The sequence below is a fragment of the Cyprinodon tularosa genome, unplaced genomic scaffold, assembly GCF_016077235.1.
Source record: "Cyprinodon tularosa strain WSP-4 unplaced genomic scaffold, ASM1607723v1 ctg616, whole genome shotgun sequence".
Taxonomy (NCBI): Eukaryota; Metazoa; Chordata; class Actinopteri; order Cyprinodontiformes; family Cyprinodontidae; genus Cyprinodon; species Cyprinodon tularosa.
In genome coordinates this window covers 89,896-104,646 of record NW_024039359.1, presented here as the reverse complement: position 1 = coordinate 104,646, position 14,751 = coordinate 89,896, and the positions used below count along the sequence as shown (strand labels likewise).

Genomic DNA, 14,751 nt, shown 5'->3' with positions numbered 1-14,751 from the left:
CACTGGAAGCTAAAGCTTAGGCTGATAATTGGAAGTTGTCAATCTTTTGATCCTGGACGGAATAGGTAATGTAGAAACGTAGAATTGTGATACTTACAGCTGAACTCATAATGTTGACTTTATCCAGAAGAGCAATGATGAGGCTGTAGAGATTCCCAAGGTATAGAACAAGGACTCTGAAATCACAAGAGAACATCAATCTGTAAAAGCATCTGAAACCTCCCCTCCTTAACATGGTGGAGGGGTTTCAATTCTTCAAAGACCCCAGAGGCTATGTTGCCAGGGGCTTCTATTGAGCCTCAGTGGTGTTTCATTATGGGACTTCTGTGCAAACCACCAATTTTCCTCAATGAACACTGTGTTCAAGCAGAAGGATTTCCATTGTTGCAGCTGGAACTAGGATGCCCTAGGCTGGAGGTCGATGATCAGCTCTTTAGGCATATCTTCTGACCTTCAGCTGCATGTCTTGGACATTCGGGTGAACCGAGGGGCGGAGTTGTGCACCAACGACCACGTGGTGGTAAGCTGGATACACTGGGAGAGGAGGAAGTCCGTCACAAACATGGCAGGCCCAAACAAGTCCTGAGGGTCTACTGGGAACACCTGGTGGAGCCCTCGGTCAGGGAAATGTTCAACTCCCACCTCAAAGAGAGCTTCTGGCAGGGTCAAGGGGACGTTGGGGACATGGAATCTGAGTGGGCCATGTTTTCTTCCTCTTTTGTTGATGCGGATGCCCGTAGCTATGCCCATAAGGTCTGTGGGGCCTATTACAATCCCTGAACTCCGTGGTGGACCCCAGCAGGAAGGGATGCTGTGAAGCTAAGGATTTCTGGTTGGCTTGTGGGACTCCTGAGGCAGCAAGCAGGTTTCCTGATGCCAAGTGTGCCACAGGAGAGGCAAACACTCTGGCTTGGGATGAGTTTAACAGAAAACAGAAGGTGACTACAAGTGTTCAAAAAACATGTTGGCAAGGCTTTCGGGTGGATGAGAGCCGACCTAAGTACCTCAGAGCTCTGGATGTTGATGTGCCTCTTCAACATTATGTGGAGGTCTGGGACAGTGTCCCTGGATTGGCAGACCAGGGTAGTGGGTCCTCTGGATTAGAAGGGGAACAGGAGGGTGTGTTCCAACTATAGGGGTTCACACTCCTTTGCCTCCCTGAAGGCGTATGTCAGGATCCTGGAGAGGACGGTCCAGCTGAATGTGGAGCCTCTGCTTCAGGAGGAGCAGTGAGGTTTTGGTCATGGCTGTGAAACAATGACCAGCTCTACGCTCTTTGCAGGGTGCCCAAGGGTGCATGGGAGTTTGACCAACCAGTTCACATGTGCTTTGTGGATCAGGAGAAGGTATTTTTAACCAGGTCCCTTGTGGTGCCCTGTGGGGGACGCTTCACAAATACAGAATCCGGGGCCATCTGGTCTTTGTACAGGTGCAGGAGTTTGGTCTGCACTGCCGACATTAAGTCAGACCTGTTCCCAGTGCATGTTTGCCTGACAGGGCTGCCATCTCCTGTTCACAACCTTTATGGACAGGATTTCTTGGTTCAGCCAAGAGTCAGAGGGCATCTGGTCCGGGGACCAGCAGATCTTGTCCCTGCTTTTTGCAGATGGCGTGGTTCTGCTGGCTTTCTCCTGCCTCAGGCTTCCTCCAGCAGAGCTGTAGGAGGTGTTCAGGGCTTGGGACGACTGGGAGTCTCTGCTGAGGCTGCTGCCCCTGCGGCTCTGTCCCAATGAAGAGGGAGACAACAACCACATCTCAAACCTTATCAGTAGACTAGATTTCCACACACAGAGATGTTTGGTAACCATTAAGGTCACATTGAAACATTAAAAGCTATGAAATATCCTTTAAGAAACTCCTCCTGATCAGTCTTCTATTCTGGGATGGTTCCAATAAACCTCCACGATCTTCACTAGATGAGGGCATTTCCAGTTTCTGAACAGTTAGATCTGTCATGAATGATGAGCCAGACAAGTGTTTGGTGTTTCCTTGCTCTGGATCTGTTAAATGACCCATTCATAGTGAATGAACCGGCGCTATAATAATACACAGAATTCATAGGAGTCAAACAGGCGAGATCATAATTAGGTCACATTTCAGCTTCATAATAGTATTATACAATTATTTGTGTTTAACATTCCTCTCTGACAAAATGACAACTTTTTTGACAAAATTCCAAAAAAGAAAATTAAAAACAATCCACTGGACCATGTTTCCAAGTTTGAAGACATTTCTCTACCATCCAGGAAGCTTTTTCAATTCAAAATGTCAGAAATAGCGTTTAGTTCCAGGTTTTATGCCGCAACCCAACAAAAGCCTGGTTTTAGTTTAGAAAACATGCAAATAGAAACGGATGAACGGGTCCCCCCCCTTTGAAATGGGGGTCGTTTGGCTTCTTTGTTAGCCTGCAATGCCCCATACCTGTCTATGTCTCTGAAAGGGGGTCGTTAGAGGGAATAGTTGGCCTGGCTGAATAGGGGAGGTCTTCTGCTCTCCTGTAAAGGGGTTGGGGCTGCGATGATACTGGGAAGGAATCAATTCTATCGCTGCATTTTAGGTTTTTGAAAGCTGGAATCTGAGCCTGTTTAGGGTTGGTTGTTTCTTTCTTAACATAGATGGCTTCCTTCACGCCCCTCTCAAACCACCTGTCCTCTTTGTCCAAAATGTGAACATTCTGGTCCTCCAAAGAATGTTGTTTGTCCATCAGCTGTAGATGTAGCGCAGTCTTGTCTTCTGTGTTGGGCTATGCGTCTTTAAAGGTAAGTTCTTTAAAGTTTTCTATAAATACTTAGTGTCTAAACACTATAGAACATTGATAATTAGATTGCCGGTTATATCCCTGCTGCAGTGTTTAATTTATTGCTGCTGTGATGTGTTGGATTCTTGAAGTTCAGTCATGGTCTGTTATGTTTTCAATAACCAAAATCAAGTGACTCAATGTGTGAGCTTGACCCCTGACCTCTCTCTTTTTGTCCTGTTTGCTTCAGTGAGCTGCAGCTCTATAGAACACCTAACCATCACAGTGAGGAAGGCAGCAGTGAGGGCAGCGGAGACACAGCGACACACAAGCAGAACAATTTGTATCTCAGATTTAAAGTTTAGAAATTTCCCATTTTCAATAAGGATGGTGTCAGGGTTTAATGGTACCAAAATCCAGTTTGGTTGTTTTAATTCAATGAAAGCTGTAGGTCATTCACATGAATTACTGTGCACCTTACAGAATGTGTACCTAGTGGGAGGCTGTACTCCAGCTGCTGGTTTGAAGTGATTATGGACTACTGAGACGTTGGACCTGATCACTTATTTTGACCATATCCACATTTGTGTAGTTTAATGAAAGGATAACCCACAACAGTCACACAAGCTGGCAAAGTAAAAATATCATTATATGAAAACGTTAAATCAGATATTGCTTTTCAACCAGGCTTCAATAGATTTATTTTAAACAGAACTAAAATGTTGCTTCTCCTGGAAAAGACTGACAATAATGTGACCAAGCAGACATGGAACACCAAGGAATGTCCTCCTATGGAAATCCCAGGTTAGGATTAGGCTCTATAATCTGTATTCAGTCAGTGGGCCAATATAGGGCTACAGCTATTCAATGGATGGAGAGATGGTTTGATCCACACTCATGATTAGAAGGAAAATAAAAACAGAATCAAGCAGGTAGGAAAACCAATCATCAGTTAGATCAATACCTTAAACTAATAATTCTTCAGTTAACAGTTTACCTACACTTCAGTGTAGTCCTGTTTCTCTGACTGTGACTAACTGGATGTGCTCTCTTCATCCTCTGACATGGGAGCTGGCTCGGAGCTCGTCTGCCTGGCTGTGTGTTTCCTGGACGGGGCCGCCTGTGGAGCTGGTTGACAGTTGCCCTTTGTATCTATGCTTCTTTTCTATTACCCCATTTACACGACCCTTAAAAAACCGATCCATACCGAGACCGGTCCGAGCTCGGATCAGTTAACCAGGCCGAGCTCGGTTCTGACCACCGTTTACACATCACGCTATCTCGGTTCCTCGACTCCTCACCTCCTAGTGACGACCTGCGGTATTACTGCCAGTATTGAAGGGGGAAATCAATCAGTTGGTGGCGGTAATGAACCAAAAGTTGTTTGCCAACTGCCAAAACACAAGAAGAAGAAGAAGGAGGGAATCAAGCAAATCAAAATGGCGGCGCCCGTCACATTCAGAAAGTTATGCTTGATTATTATTGCTGTACTTCGGTGTTTGCGGAGGGTCAGGCGAAGATGGCAACCTTTCATGGATTTACTTGACAAAGAAAGTAGTTGTTGTTCTTCTTTTGTTTCCGGGTTTTAGTTTAAGGTTCTGGTCCAGCTGTTTGATTGGTTTTACTTTTATCCTGGTTTTATCTCTGCTTCCTTTTATTTTTTTATTTTCCCTCTATTCTTTACTTTGTCTAAAGCACTTTAAATTGTCTTTGCACTGAATAGTGTTATAACTCACCTTGCTTTGTCCATATTTTTTAGCATCCTGGGACTGTAAACAACAGGACAGATAACCCTATACGGAGGCATCTAAGAGGTTTACAGAAGTCTTAGACTGAAGGTGATACTTTCACCTTAAACACCTTTAATGACAAATGAACTGAAACACATGAGTCTTGATTCTGGAAGAGAATCCAACACTTGGAAGACTGCTTTAACACCTGAAGAGGAAATATCACTGGTCCAATCAAACCTTTTCCTGTTATATCCCACTAAGATCCTTCCTGAGAACTAACCTGGGTCCTGGAAGGACTTTGGCCCCATGAATGATGTGTTTATGAGGGAAACACACATTAATGTGTCTCCGAAATGTTTCGCCTGCTGGTGAAAGAGGATTAAAAACCCAGTTTGCTTAAGTCTAGACTGAAACACAGTCAGACCTCAACATTACAACTAATGAACACTTTTGGACAAACACTCAATTAAATGCTGCCTAGTATTGCCTAATGGTAAATCCCCCCCAAAAGATGCTATAGGTAGATATTACCATCCCTACCTGGCCAGCTGGAACCGCAGAGAGGTCCTCGGGTGGTACATCTCCAGCTGGGCAACCAGCTCAAATGCAGAAGGAGCAATCATTGTGATGAGGGAAACCACCACGCTCACCTGGAGGCACAGACAGCAAAGAAAGCAAAGCTGGAGGAATCAGAGCAAATGATGGACCACTGAAGGCCAGAGGTGGTCAGTGGCTCAGCAGGTAGGAGCCTAGCTCTCTGGATCCGCTCCACGGCTCCAGTTTCAGTCTAATCCTGTTGGATGGCAGCTAATCAAATGAAAGCTTTGATCATCATAAGTCTCCTGCTGCTGTACCTCATTCTTCTCCCACAGTGTCAGCTCCGGCTTCTCCTGCTCCAGTTTCTGAGATCGGTCTACCACAAAATAGATGATGTAGATGCTCCCAGCGAGCGACAGCAGAACCAGGATATTGGCTAAAATACGCAGACTGATGAGAACAGCCCTTTGGAAACACAGAAAGGTCTATGATCAATCCTCTCAGAAAGAAAAGTAGCTTTTCACTCAAACCTTCAGTGCAGGCTGGTTGGTTTTATGGTTGCAGGTATACAGAGCAGAAAGTTTGGCTGCTGCTGCCAGACTTAGATTAACAGCAGAAGTTTTTCATCATTTAGCTTTTATATTTACATTTGATTAAGAATGGATCGTTAGAAATTAACCAACCTCTTCTTAATAATCAGTGGAAAAGTAGTACTTCATCTAGCGCCCAACCAGATAACGTTACTTATGGGCCTATTGTTGTGTTGTTGAGCTGAGGAGCCCCATTTGCTCCAAACCTGAAATGCTGTTGATGGGTTTGGTTCTGCAGATCAGGGCTTTTTAGGTGCTGCAGACCTGCTCCAGTGTGCAGTAGTCTCCAGTGAGAAACGTTTAATAGTGTTAATTTGACTACAGCACCTTCCTTTGTCTCTTTACAGACCTCTCAGAAAGGACAGACGGACAGAACGGGACTCCATCCCGGTTTGAAGTGTTTCGTGAAAACTTTTTTTTTTTCTCTCTGCAGATGCAGGGATGTCCAGGAGTTCCCTAGAGAGACGTGGATGCATTGAGGAGACAAACGTATGGAGCAGGGGTGGGCAATTCCACTTCCTTGGGGGCCGGTATCATGTAACATTTAGGTGCAACACACCTGAATCAGGTAAATAGATGTTTGGGAGGACTCTGCACTCAGCCATTTGATTCAGGTGTGTTGGACCAAGGATGGATCTAAAAGTTGAAGGATACCGGCCCCCAGGAGCTGGAACTGCCCACCTCTGGTATGACGAGTTAGGCCTGACCAGGAAAGAACGACTTCTCTCTGAGAAGCTGAGAAAAAATGGCTTTCTGGAAATAATCTTTGCAGACCTCAACACATCCTGAAATTCTCTGACCAAAGGAAGCTAGCAGGACTAGCGGCTGATGCTGCTCAGATTACTGCACCTCTAGGAGTCTTTGTTTAAATTAGACAGTTTTACCAGCTATAGGAATAAATGCTTTAAACGGAGCTTCTTTGGGAAGGATGGCAGAAATAACAGGTAAGAGGATCATTTCATATTTCACTTGAAAGCCAAAATCTGGGCCCGGCCCAGGGCCCAACGGACACACGCTCATGTTCATCTATTCATAGAAATGGCTAAAACTCAGTCACATGGTGTTTCATCCACACACCTTTCAAATGGGGCTTTAAAATAACTTTTTTAACAGGAACTTTTTGTTTTATAGCTGTGTAAATAAATAAAATGAGATTTAAAATTCCACCTGACGTGTGACTCTGCGGGAGTAATGCAGCAGCAGGTATTCATTTGTAGCCCCGCCCCCTAATGGCATCATTGGAAACTAGAGGCTCAGACCTTTCCGAGGAGGGGTCAGAGGTCATTGTGAGACCATTTCAGGTGATGTAACTGGCATGCTTTACATAAGCTGCTCTGTTATTCTTATTTTATATTCAGTTTGGTGATTTTATTGGTAAATTTCAATGAACCAACGACTAAATCTTAGGAGGAAAGGCTTTTCCTCATGCAGAAGGTCTCCAATAATGGAAATCAGCATATTTTTCTGATGAGATTCACTTTTATGAGCGGAAAATAGATTTTTGCACTTTTGGCATTGTGCTAAAATCCCATTTCCTCCGAACACTCCGCCCACTAAAACCTTTGTGAAACAAACATGCTTCAACTTATTCAGTCCAAATTAGCTTGACTTATAGTGAAGATGTGGATCTATAAAGTCTGAGGTTTCATCCAGGGTTTCAAATGGGCGTTCATGGTGTTTTGCAGAGTTTATTTTGTAAAAACATTAGGCAAGGCTAAATATTTTTCATTTTTTTCTATAAATCAGACATGGAGACGTTTAAAATAGTGATTCCACCTGAAAAATATTCCTCAATGTCTTTTATTTTCAATGTATAGTTTGGAAGCTGGACTTGCTTTATTTCACATATGTGTGGTTCTCTCACAGATTTAACCAGTGAGGTTTTAGTTAAGGTCTTTACTCAAGAATATCTCCAGACTTTAAAGAAAGCTGAAAAACTTACAGGCTGGTATCCTTCTTCTTCTCCTGCTCTTCAACGATTGCTTCCTGTTTATAGAAACATGGGTCAGGTTTCTTCTGAGATGATGTTCTTGCGGGGAGATGCTAGCTGTGTTCAGTCACTGACCCTGATGTTGTTCACGATTGCAGCTCCTTTGCACTCTGCAGCCTCAGGGTTTCCTATCAGGTAGTCCCAGGCACAGAAAACTCTCCAACAGAAGGTGAAGTTTTCATCAGATGCGCTGGCCAGACTCAGGCGCGAATTCTTCGCCATTCTGATGGACACATGATGTGGTGAAAGGTCTTAGAGAGCTGCAAGCATCATCAAACTTTTAGGATAAGTCGTGGACAGAACAAATATTACTTGCGTAACAAAATGATGAAGCTGTAGGCGAATACAGCCATCCCAACAAGGAAGTATGCCAGCGGCAGCCGGTAGCCGGCGCTGCCGATCTTCCTCACGCTGCCGTAATAACCATAGAATAAGACGGAGTACTGCAGGTAGCCCTGTGGAGAGCCAAACACCAAATCCAGGTAGAGACTACAGATTAAACTGATGCTGATGGAGAGACGTCAGCCTCGGCCAGTCTATGGTATACTGAGACCCAAAGGTTGAAGAATATTCCACCTCAGTGACTTACGGTGGAGGAGATTGATTAAAATGACCTTGCTGGACTAGGAGGCCATAAAGTTATTTTTAAATGAAGACCTATGGCGTCTTTATATGGTGTGTTATTGATCAAACGGTAAAACTTGCCCCTAGAGACCAGATGGTGTCCAAGTCCTGGGCTGATGCTAGATGCTCCTTGGGAATAGTTTTACTTCTTGTTGTTCCAAACGAAGCTCCGGCCAGCAGCTGGATGGAGATCAGGTAGATCCAGAACAGACAGATTTAATCCCTCTAGTGGACTCTCACAGATAGACAGCAAATCTCCAACATTTACAGGGGAATACAGAACAAACACAGTTAGAGCCTCTGAATGAATCAGTGTCTGGTGGAGTGTGTGTGTGTGTGTGTGTGTGTGTGTGGGGGGGGGGGGGGGGGGGGGGGGGCTGGGCGTAAGTAATGTCAGGGGAAATTGCTTGTGTCTGCATGTCACTGACAACAATAAATCCAGCATCGTGTTTCCTCTCTTCTTCTCTGCAGTCTAGGTTTAATCCCCACAGATGGTGTTCCAGTTTGGATCTAGAACTAAAGCTCTATAAAAAGCCGATTAAAGAAAAGGAATGAAACTTCACCTCTCTGATGAAGCAGATTAGAGTGAAAAAAGAGGAAAGCACACAGCAGCTTGCAGACTGGTGAGAGGAAACTGGACCAGACCTCCCAGTTCCACTGGTTAGACCAGCTAGTTAACCAAATGCAGCCATTATGGGCCGCCCTGGTTATGGTCATTACTACTAAGACCATAAGGTGGCAATAAGAATAATTGTCTTGATGCCAAAAGGAGCCCAACAGATTTAACTTTCACAAGTGTAGCGGTATGGCAATTGCCATACTGCTCCACTTGTTTCATGCATATAAATTGCTTTATTATAATTATGCAGGGAGTTTTACAGTTCATATGGACACTGCAATGTAAGTAAAGCAGAAAAACAGAAGAAAAAGGAAAAAGAAAAAGAAAAAAAAGGACAAAAGATGAAAGAAAGAGGAGATAGGAAGGAGACAATGACAAAACATTTTCAGTCTGCTTCATCACCTGTAACGAGACGAAAAAAGAACAGCAGAACCAAAAGACATGGTACGAGACATGCAATAAAGCAACACCTTGAAACTATCGCTAAAGTAATATTATTAAGTCTGACATGTACTCTGTGTTAACTGAAGATATGAATGTGGTGTTTCTGTTTGGAAGTGAATCTCTAAGTACCTGGAGCCAAGCACCTGTAGTTGTTTGTGAGGGTGAACTTGTGCATGTAAAGTTTTAACCATAGAAAAAATGCTCAATAGTGGTTGTGGAGAGCCGCAGAGGCACACCCCCCAGAGCACTGAGTCCAGCGCCGGGAGACCCAAAGCCCCAGGCGCCCAAAGGGACCCCAGAAGCGAAGGCACCAAGGAGGGGCCAGCCCCGGAAATCAGACCCCCACCAAGGGAGGAGGAGAGACAGCCACGAAGAAGCCCCCCAGCCACCGCCATGCCGGCGCCCCGGGGAGCCGCAGGGACGAGTCCGTGGGCCGCGCCGGCCACCCTGAAGTAGGGCCGGGCACCGAACACCGGCCCCCCCACGGCACCGACCGAAACGCCCCAGCCCCACAGAGCACCGAAACATGCCCCGCCCCCCGGCACCAAGCCCCGGCGATCAGCCGCAACACCCACCGCGACCGCACCACCCAGGAAAAACACACAGTCGGCCCCGCCTGCGGCCGGGGCCCATGCGCATCCGCCACGAACTGGCCGCGAGCGCCGCGGGACCCCCCCAAAATGCCCCCCTGGCCAAAAGCGCAGCCCCACCCCACCAAGACTGACGCCAACAGTGCGCAACGCAACACACCGCACACAGAATCAACCCAAGAGCAGAAAAGCCACCCGGCGCAAAACCTCAAGAAGAGCAGGCCGCAGACGGCGCAACCCCCCCCCCCCCTCCCCCCAGCAGCCCGAGGGGCAGCACAAAGCCAGAGCGGAGCCAACCACGCCGCCCCACCGGACGAAGCCAAAGCAGCACAGCCACGTCCGCCGACACCCCGTATCCCCCCCCCATCCCCACCACCCACCACCCCCCACCCCGCCGCCCACACCAGGCCCCGACACGAGGCGAGAACAGCTCCGCCACCCCGGCCCCCCAACGCACGCCGGCCAGAGCCACTCCAACCCACACCCGCCGCGATCAGCGGGAACAAAGCAGCTCCGCCATGCCTCCAAGAGGGAAAACCCACCCGAATACCCAATCAGCGCAGCCAGCCCGCCCATACAAAACCTTTAACCTACAAAGAAAGGTTGCATCATATTTACCCTGCAGGTACGCCACAGTAAAGTGAGGGATTGTATTTGAGTCAATGAGTCAATGCAATCAACTGGTTTTCCTTAGATAGAAAACTTTGTATCAATTTGACTGTATGATCTGGTTGAACTGTAAAGTGCCTTGAGATGACATGTGTTGTGAATTTGGCGCTATATAAATAAACTGAATTGAATTGAATTAAAGCAGAAGGTTACAAAGGTTTTGTAACCTAAGGTCGCTGTGACCTCATCCAGGGGGCATGGCATATCCAAGTCAATCTAAGGGGTTCCCCAACAGTTTAAATAAACTTTTCTAAGGATTGTGCTGAAAGCGGTGGAACCTCGTCTGGACCGACTTGTCGGCGGTAAACCGTCTTCAGATTGGATGTTTTCTAAGTGCTGCTCTATGAATAATGATTCAAATGGATTTCGTTGTAGCTTCTATTATGCCTGATCAGGTGGATGTTTTACCTCATGATTTAACAGAAAAAGCCTTTTCATTATTTTTGCTAAAGTTCAAAGCATTGAATCAGAATCTTTCCTTTCTTCTTGGAATATGTTTGTAATGAATCAGTTGGACTGTGGTGATCTGTAGACTGACTGATCTGCAGAGACTGACCTCTGGAAGGACCACAAAGGCTCCTGTCATGATGGTCAGGACGATGTTTATCCCAAACAACCAGCGGAGAAAGATGAAATAGGAGGCCACACCAGACCCAAAGTGACCTCCACAAGGAAAAGAAAATAAACAGAAGCTAAAATTGTTTCAGTAGTGATTGGTTGTTGCACACCTGAGAGCTACAAACAGGGACTAGATCACTAATAGCCCATCATTTAAAAACATAGTGCAGCAAAGAGTTCATCTAGAACAGCATAGAGCATGAGTAGCTTAGGGAATCGCCACGACCCGATCCGTCGTGAAAGCACCATCCGTACCATCAGCTCATCATCAGCCAGATGTACATCCAGGTCGCCCACAATTTTATTTGTAAAATAGACTGAAATTACATTTTTCCCTCCCTAAGAACAGTAAGCGTACTAAAATATAATGTGTTAAAGATTCATAATCTATTTCCTGATCAAATCCTTTCTGTTTTATCACTCTGTGTCGACCTGTGCTGGAAACGGGATCCTACGCTACTTCCAGGAGCTAACTTCTTCAGCTTTGGATTTAAACATAAATAAAACCCACCTAATTGTAAGTGATCCTCGCCTATTTTGCATACCCAAATGGAAAAGCAAATAACTGAGGAACTGAACGCCCACATTACAGTACATGTGTGATATGTTATTTAAAGCTAACACCTTCTAGTTTCTCAAAATATAAATGACAATTGGGTGAGTAAAACACAGCCCAAGCTGCATCAGTTTAAACGAGACTCAAAGTTGGGTTTTTTTATTCTGGAAAATAGTAGGTGTTTTTTGAACAGCAGTAATAAAGCCATGCTTGGAAATAGGCAGGTCTCATTTGTTCTACAGCATGTCAACCACAAATGCAGAAAAATGTCAGACCTCTAGCTATAACAGTTCCAGAGCTGTAGGGCTTTGAATCTGTGGTGTCAGCAGCAATGGCGTAAATATCGGTAAGCACAGACAGCAGTTGCTAAGGGGCCCACGACCTTCTTAGGGGCCCCATCAGTGACACCTGTGGGCCCCCCTACTGTAGACTAGGACTTCTCTTTGCAAATGTAATGGTGCAGAAAATTCCTCTTAAACCCACCAGATTCAGGTTTAACTGACCGGACCGTATTTATACAGCGACACATGGCAGATTTCACCGTGATGGTGAGCCATTTAAACACGTCACCAACAGCAAAGCAGACACTTTTAATTACTATGTTAATAACTGTGTATAGTTCATTACACGTTTGGTAAAAAATACACTCATATAATATGTTTCAAACCACAATAAAGATCTTAAAAGAACAATGTATTTTATTTTTTTCACTACGACTTGGAATTATGGGTAATCCAGAGCGTAGATTAAAACCATAACCGTTACGCACAATGTGTTAGCGACGATGGAGACCAGAAATAGGTGCTTAAGCGGATTTCAGGAAAGAAAAGGGAAAGAAAAGCTGCTGGAAGAACGGAAAAAACTTCCCAGAATAAACACGTTCTTTCAAAGAACCGAAGAGGCAGAGGTGGACGTTGCTGCTACAGTGAGTAAAGATGGCGACCAGGAGATGAATGGAGAGAGCGTGGGTGAGGGGGGGGGGGCTGTGAAACTCAAGGTAGCTCGATAAAACTCAATTTACAGCAGAATATACTAAAGTATATCCATGTCTAGTGAAGGTGAAGAATGATGAAGTATGTATGAATGGGGCAGATGTCGGGTCGGTTGTCTACGGCGGTTGGGGTGGGAGATGAATTTTTGGAACTTGGGATGTCTGTAACATGTGGTGTCACCAATGGTTCCCTTCATGTTGCACAGTCACCATTTTCCATGTGTGATGTGTGAACATGTACTACTGAGAGTTGCATAATTGCATCTTCTTGGCTGTGTTGTCGAACTGTCTCTTTCCCCATTGTGGGATGATAAAGGGATTTACAATACATTGTTATTACATTGTATATCTGGTTGCACAGATGAGCTGATGGTACGGATCGTGCTTCCGGGACGGAACGGGTAGTGACAAGCATCACTAGCGTAGAGCATCACTAGCGTAGAGCGTTACTTTGCCTCCGCAGAGCAAAAGTGACTCACTTTCAATTTTCTTGATCCTGACTTCCCATGGAATGAATGTAACGACAACGTTATAAAGCAGCCTGTAGAGTTTTTTCAGCAGCTGCAAAGGAGCAAACATGCAGAAAGAGACAGACGTTAGCATGAATGACCACAGCGCCCTCTGCTAAATTACAGCATTTCTTCACTTATTCCATGTCCAAGTCATCTCACTAAGGAAGCTCCAATGTTTGTCACTGACGGCGAGCAGATGATGACCACTAAAGACCTTTTAATGACTCTTTAATGATCTGAAACTGAAATAAATCAGGATGCAGTCTGTTTGCCATCTCTGTCAGAAAAGATCAGTTACAACAGAGATGGTTGTCAGTGAAACAAATAATAATCTGGGTTAATCTCTGGCTGCATGCGTGGTCATCTCTGATCTGAAGGTTCATCTATCAGAACAAAATCACAATCATTTGCTCACTACCAGCTTTAAATCCATTTTTTATGTTCAGCGGGTTGATCTGCCTAGTCACTCAGGACATCGTTGGGTTCCTGTGATTCACAAAAAATTTCTTTCTTACTTGTGCATTCTTGTGTGCTCGTAAAACGTCCTCAGCCTCCGCCCCAGCGCCATTCCAGTTCATAAGAACCAGATCTAAAGCCCCTGTCACACCTGGACGATTTATCTAGCGTATGTGCTACTTTCACACTGCAGCATGAAGTGACCCAAATCCGTTTTTTTGGCCCATATCCGACCTGGATCTGATCTTTTGATGGCAGTCTGAACAACACAGATCTGAATTTTTCCAATGCGACCCATGCCACTTGGCTCTGTGGTCCTGAATCCGATACAAATCTGATCTTTTCAAATGCCACCTGTGTCTGAACGGCCAGGTTGCATTCATCCGACCTGAGCGACATTAATACCCGACAAAGGTCACTATTCTGGGTCTTGCTACGCAGAAGCGGCAAGAAAAACAACAACCATGGCAGGCGATGATGCGGAGAGCAGTATTTATGTTTAACCATAATGAAAAGATCACTAGATGCGTGCCGGCGCTACCATCATGTTCACTGCCATAAACACAGAGCACGCTGGCTTGTGACGTCATTGCGTCCTCTACTGCGCATAATGGACACTTGCATTGTATGACTGCGGTTCACACAGGAGATCACATAGAAGTCGCATATATTTGGAAATATGAACGGCAAGGCAAAAAAAATCGGCTTTCACAAAAAAATGGGAATTGAGCATCAAGGCCAGCAGTGTGAACGTAGCCTAATTCTGTAAGATTCTAGCATTTTAGAAGATTCTGCTGTTCCAGAATCTCCTAAAGCGCTGGCATACACTGAACTTTTTATGGATTCTTTCTATTCTGGGCGTAAACATAGATTATTCCTAACGAGTCCAGAACTTCTGTCCAACAACAACCTAACTTCTGCATAACGCACGTCAGCGTAACGCCCATGAAATGATGCACCAGCCAGTGTCCTGAGGGGGGCAGCGATGCGCCCGGAGGCGTCCGGCCTGCAGAAAAATATGTCTCTGATATTATTAACCTAGCTGCTGTTTACCGCCCACCAAAAGAAAAGGATGAATAAAAAGA

The 14,751-nt window shown here is 45.3% G+C and overlaps 1 protein-coding gene across 2 annotated transcripts in view; it reads right to left on the bottom strand.

The window, feature by feature from the left end:
• LOC119798258 (transmembrane channel-like protein 3) overlaps positions 1-14,751 on the bottom strand; it is a 61,379-nt gene that overhangs the window by 12,172 nt on the left and 34,456 nt on the right. For both annotated transcript variants that reach the window (XM_038307627.1, XM_038307626.1), the window contains exons 5-13: positions 13,178-13,259; positions 11,090-11,196; positions 8,293-8,391; positions 7,900-8,042; positions 7,663-7,810; positions 7,540-7,583; positions 5,325-5,472; positions 5,011-5,120; positions 98-176 (exon numbers count right to left, since the gene is read on the bottom strand). In XM_038307627.1, the coding sequence (XP_038163555.1) occupies positions 98-176; positions 5,011-5,120; positions 5,325-5,472; positions 7,540-7,583; positions 7,663-7,810; positions 7,900-8,042; positions 8,293-8,391; positions 11,090-11,196; positions 13,178-13,259 (960 nt within the window). The remainder of the gene's footprint in view (positions 1-97; positions 177-5,010; positions 5,121-5,324; positions 5,473-7,539; positions 7,584-7,662; positions 7,811-7,899; positions 8,043-8,292; positions 8,392-11,089; positions 11,197-13,177; positions 13,260-14,751) is intronic.